The sequence below is a fragment of the Limulus polyphemus genome, unplaced genomic scaffold, assembly GCF_000517525.1.
Source record: "Limulus polyphemus unplaced genomic scaffold, Limulus_polyphemus-2.1.2 Scaffold10794, whole genome shotgun sequence".
NCBI classification, from domain to species: Eukaryota; Metazoa; Arthropoda; class Merostomata; order Xiphosura; family Limulidae; genus Limulus; species Limulus polyphemus.
Genome location: NW_013676404.1, coordinates 8,145 through 14,334, shown reverse-complemented (window position 1 = coordinate 14,334; position 6,190 = coordinate 8,145). Strand labels below are relative to the sequence as shown.

General features: G+C 31.8%; 1 protein-coding gene across 1 annotated transcript in view; it reads left to right on the top strand.

The window, feature by feature from the left end:
* LOC106476528 (ADP-ribosylation factor-binding protein GGA1-like) overlaps nt 1-6,190 on the top strand; it is a 15,674-nt gene that overhangs the window by 2,593 nt on the left and 6,891 nt on the right. The window contains exons 3-6 of the mRNA XM_022380364.1: nt 2,113-2,226; nt 2,490-2,519; nt 4,848-4,943; nt 5,218-5,523. Coding sequence (XP_022236072.1) covers nt 2,113-2,226; nt 2,490-2,519; nt 4,848-4,943; nt 5,218-5,523 — 546 coding nt within the window. The remainder of the gene's footprint in view (nt 1-2,112; nt 2,227-2,489; nt 2,520-4,847; nt 4,944-5,217; nt 5,524-6,190) is intronic.

Sequence of the window (6,190 nt, the reverse complement as noted above, 5' to 3'; positions counted from 1 at the left end):
AACATATTCATTCACTCATTAATGTGAATTAATGACATACACATGGTGCTCTTGTGATTGTTATAATAACTTATTCACTCATTAATGTGAATTAATGACATGCACATGGTGCTCTTGTGATTGTTATAGTAACTTATTCACTCATTTAATGTGAATTAATGACATGCACATTAAGTTACTATAACAATCACAAGAGCACCTTCATTCATTAATGTGAATTAATGACATGCACATGGTGCTCTTGTGATTGTTATAGTAACTTATTCACTCATTAATGTGAATTAATGACATGCACATGGTGCTCTTGTGATTATTATAGTTTCTATTAACCTAATCACTAATTGCTGTAAATTGATGATGTGTATGTGGTGCTCTTGTGGTTGTACCCTAATGACTTATGTTATCACTCGAACATAGGACTGTGATAATGTGTGCAGTGAATTGTGCTATAATTACCACTTTATTGTTTCTTCAAAATTATTAGATTTTTGACAGAACTTTCTTTAGTTTAAGCCACTTTTTTAAATTATACAGTTGAGGCAATTTTTTTAGTATGTGTAAAAATTTTGAAAAATGAAATTTTCTTAACCTCTTACAAATAATTTAATGACAAGTAACAAAAATAGTATTTAATATAAAACTAATATATGCACATTGGTTTTCATAATTAATATTTTATTCTGTTTTTTTGAGCATCTACTTGAGAACAGTTTTTCATGTTAAAAAATGCTGCAACATATGGCTCAGTCTGATTCATGTTTAAAATGCTGCTACACATGGCTCAGTCTGATTCATGTTTAAAATGCTGCAACACATGGCTCAGTCTGATTCATGTTTAAATTGCTGCAACACATGGCTCAGTCTGATTCATGTTAAAAATGCTGCAACACATGGCTCAGTCTGATTCATTTGTCCAGCTTTACTTTCTTTCTTTTTATTAGGTTAATGAAATTAACTGAAAGACTTCCAGAATGAACTCATTGGAATTTTACCAAATTCACCTCATGGAAAGTTTACGAACTTTCCCATACTGAGAGGATTAACTAGATATTAGAAGTACTTATAACATTCTTAATTAGATTTTGAGAGTTCCTGCGACTCCCAAGACTAGATTTTGAGGATCCCAACTATACCCAAGATTAGATTTTGAGTTCGACCAAGTTTGTGATTCCAAATTGGCCTCCAGTTTCCATATATTTTGTGTATCTTCACAAAACTTGGCAAGTTTTCAGTAAACATTACAAGTCTTTTGTAAACAAGAAATCATGATTTTATTAAAAATTTCTTCATAAATATATGGTGTCAAATGTTCAGTGCTCCGAGTGCAAAGTGATTTTCATGTTAAGATTAAAAATACTTTTCACCTGAAAATGGTCAAATTTCATTTATGTAATCTCTAAAATCTAATATCAATATGTTTTTCAGTAAAAGTTTTAACATGCACACTTTGACCCATTACTAGATTTTAGAAGTCCTTATAATACTCTTAATTCTTTTGCTACTGGCTAGGTCGATTCGACCAAGTTTGTGATTCCAAATTGGCCTCCATTACTAGATTTTAGAAGTCCTTATAATACTCTTAATTCTTTTGCTACTGGCTAGGTCAAAGTGTTCGAGGACTCTTACATTTAATCTTTGAAGTTCATTTAATTTTAATTTTAACATGAAAATTACTCTGCACACGGACTATGCAAAACAAATACTCAATATATTCATGGACAAATCTTTATTTTATTTTATTAAAAATACCTCACTAAAAAATTTGATTTTTTGTATGTGAAAGACTTATAATGTTAACTGAAAAACTTCCAAATTTTGTGAAGATATACATACTATATTGAAAGATAGAAGTATTAAATCTATAAAGACTTTAATCAAGTACAAAGAGGTTACGTGGTTGGTCAAATTGACCGAGCCCATGTTGAAAGAGTTAAAATGTTTATGTGCTGAAATGTCCTATTTGTCCTCCCTGATTTGATGTAACACACTATATATTGTTTTAGGTGTTATATTGGTACATTTCATATCAAACTTTTGTTTTTTAAAATGTTTGTGCTGAAATGTCCCGTTTCTCTTCCCTGTTTTGATGTAACACACTATATATTGTTTTAGGTGATATTTTAAAGGCTAGTGATAATCTTACAACAGTGATAAACACATACAAGAAGCTTATCCTTGGACAAGATGTTGGACCTGTGGAATTTTTAGCAGACAGAAATCATAAAAGTAAGTGAAACTTCTCTAATGTTTGGGTAGGTTTTGTTAGATAAAATTGATCATTATTTAGATCTTAGTAATGGTGTTTGACAAAGGAAATACAAGTTGAACCTTGGAGATTTTCACCCTGTTAAAACAGGTAAAAGATGATATATTTTTTTAGCAGTACAACTTTCTACAAACTTAAAGAAAGTTGTTGTTTTTTTTCTTTTATTAATGGTTTCCAGTCAATTTTTGTCCATTATATTTACTTGTTTTTTTAAATATTGTAGGTTTGAAAGAGCCCCCCTGTTGGCTCAATGGTAAGTCTGAAGACTTTCAACACTAAAAATCAGGTTTCAGTACCTATAGTGGGCACAAACAAATGTCTGAGAGATGGTATTTATGTGGCCATATACAAATACATTTTCAGTATGTGTGTGAATATTTGTAAAGTATTTTAACTGGTTCTTCTTAGCTTGGATAGTGTGTAAAATATGGTAATGATTTTAAAGTATATATAAAAGATGTTTTTATGTCATTATTTTGCCATTAAAAATTATTTCAAAGTGACTGGTTTTTACTTGTCATGTAAAGTAAAGCTTATGATTTGTAAAGCAGCAGTAGAGTCGCATGGCTACTAACATATATATCAGGAGCTCGTGGCTAAAGAACAGAAGCATTAATAGTTTTTGGCCATTAAAGTCCATATAGTGTTTGATAATATAAATAAGAGGGAATCCTCAATAGCCATGGCTGCAATTAGATCTCAAATTGATCAAGAGTTTGTACTTTAAAAAACAAAGAGCCATTCTATGAGCTGCTATGCTGTGGCTAAAAAAAGACTCAGAGGCTAGTCCAAAGACCAAGTCATATTTAGTTGAGTGGTGAATGAAAAGATTTACTACTTCCAATAAATGGTGACATTTTTATCTCTTTACCTACAATGATTACCTCACTTCTGACAATGTACAGCAGAACAGATAAGCCTTAATAACATCAGACCTTCTGTCTATTTTCAAATGTATTATGGATAGCTTCATAACAGGTAATAAAAAGAAATGTGCACATATCACACATGAACTTCTAAAGGTGGATCTATCTGGTACAAACAGTCATTTTCCACATACAAAAATTGATATTTGGTTTGAAGAAGAGAAAATCTTGATGAATTAGTTACTTTCTAAAGCAGACAGTGACTTCATTCAACTTGCAATGTGAAAACTTTCTCTATGGCACTGTGAAGCAATTTTTGAACACGGGTCCACTACGGTATGGACTTTTACAATACCTCTCATCTTTGGATCCTTGGAAAGTATTTACTGACACATATTTAAAAGCCTACAGTATTTGGTGGAGACCTGTCTTAGAGATGATTCTTGTGGTGAGAATGTATACTAGCTTCACATATACACTGATGAAATTGTGCATCAAAGTGGGTTAGAATTCGAGAACTTTGGACCTCGTAACTAACAGAGTGGGCACATAACTCGGTGTCCACCAGTTCTTCGTTACACCTTCTCTTCCAGGACTAATTAGCTGTAGAACATACTTTCCATAAATTGAAATGTGTCCAATAGTAGTCCGACTTCACTCAGAGGTTTATGGCTGACCAGGAGTTGGAATTTTAGCCAATTTGGAGATCATTATAGCACTGTCAGCTTACCTAAATGATGAAACAAAAAAGATGAGCAAATAAACAGTCTAGTACAGGATGTTAAGTCTTTGAAAGGGAAAGTAGGCCAGTAAGATATGGAGGCCTTGATAAATTTGCCTCTAAGGTCGAGTCTTCGTGCAACTTGTCGTGCTTATCTCATTCTAACAATATACATAGATCAGCAAAAGATAAAATAGCACAACTAGAAACTCTTCATGCAGGATTGGAGCAGCAAGTAAACCTTATGAAGAATAATTAAGCATGTTTTACTTTGTAAGAGTAAAAAATCTGTCACCCTTTAGGGCTGTTAGATTAACTTGTCAATAGCTAGTACAAAACTTTAATAAATTAGTTTCATGAGTAAAAAAAACCCACTACATTTACCTATTAAAAATAGACACGATAATCTGACATTATGAAGCTGATAATAAAATATTTAAATAATTATATAGTTGTATGTTTAATGAAATTTCATGTCTCAGTTTTATGTCAAGAACTATACCTATTAAAGACTCTGTTGTGAATACCTAGGGTGGCCAATGATAACTCGGATATTACTTTTTAACTTGTATAAATATAGAGATGATAAAGTAAGCAAAAAATAGTCATAGATGTGTTTAGATTTGTGGGATTTCCAGACAAGAGAAGCTGAGGCTAAAACCCCACCCCTTAAAATAAAATAATTTTCTAGCCAGGAAGCTTTGGTGCCAAAGCTTATACCAGGATCCTGGGAGGACTCCAAGCACAAGGTCCAATAAATTAAACTTTACATCATGGGAAAAGTCTTTGATAGTGAGAATTATCTAAATGTATAAACCATATGAATGAAGCATGTTTGTACATGTAATAGTAACACAAACAGTTAAAGTGCTTTACTATTGTTATTACAAATAAAAAAAAGATGAGTTATTGAACAAAAATAAGGATAATGTTTTGAATTGATTCTAAAGATTCACATTAAAGCCTGGGGTTTCTATCTTTCTTATTTGTGTAGGTGAAACTTCACTCTTGGACCTCGCATCTCCTACAGAGAAATGTGGTTCTCAGCGTGTGGATTCAAGTCTTTTAGATGATCAGCTGTTAGCTTTAGGTAAAAAAAAAAGTAATTTGTCTTCATTTCTTTCTTTTTATATTAACTATTTCTATTCTCACTTAAATACATGCAAATCAGGCAATGGTGTTTTTGGTAAGTAGGGACTCACTATTACTTTACACTTTTATAACATTCATTTTTAAGACAGTAGACAAATATAGCTTTGTTCGTCACTATTAAACCTTGTTGTTGAATTTTGTTTTTAGTTCAATTTGATTTTTGTATTTATAAAAAAACATATGAAATAATACTAATTGCTGTTTTTATACAGGCTTGAGCGACTCAAAACAGAGTACGTCACCACGGCGATCACCATCTTCCGCCATGAATGGTGTGAAAACTTCTAGTGACCTTGATGATCTTGATCAGATATTTTCTGTTGGAAACAGTAAAACAGAAATTTCAAATTCAGGTTTTGGAATCCTTATTTCTCAAGTAAATGGTGCAGGTGTTGGAAGCAGCGGTTCCATTCCAGTCAGCAGCACAGTGGGTGTTTCTTATAGTGCTCCGGTTTCTGCCACGCCACCATTTCATGTAGATGAGAATGTTCCAAAGCTCCTTCAGCCCATAAATACAAGTATGTTAATGTTGTCCAATTTAAAAGTCCAGATAGATGTAGTCCAAGGAGTGTTCAGTACTTTCAACACATTTTACAAATAAACAAAAACTTAGGTTTGTGGAATATATAATTTTTGGAGGAAAACAAATCATTATTCAATTGTTTAAACTTCAAATATAAAACTAATATCTTCCATAATATATATATGTATTTAGGAACAACACTTTCGGCTTTTTTCGGAATTGCTGGTGAAATGTGAAATAAGGTATACTTTAGATGTTTTGAACAAGTAAAAAATTAAACAATACTTAAAACTTTCAAGCATTTGGATACTGAAAGGATACTTTATTTTGCTTTATGTCAACCACTTTTTATCTTATTATTAAAGTTGTGTAATATTAGCCTACTGTACCTGTGGCAATTAGCTCTACTGATATTAATATGTCAACGTTATCGTACCATTAAACTTGTGTAACATTAGGCTAATGTAAGTGTGACAATTGACTCTACTGATATTAATATGTCAACGTTATATTAACATTAAACTTGTGTAATATTAGGCTAATGTACATGTGACAATTGACTCTACTGATATTAATATGTCAACGTTATCGTACCATTAAACTTGTGTAATATTAGCCTACTGTACCTGTGACAATTGACTCTACTGATATTAATATGTCAA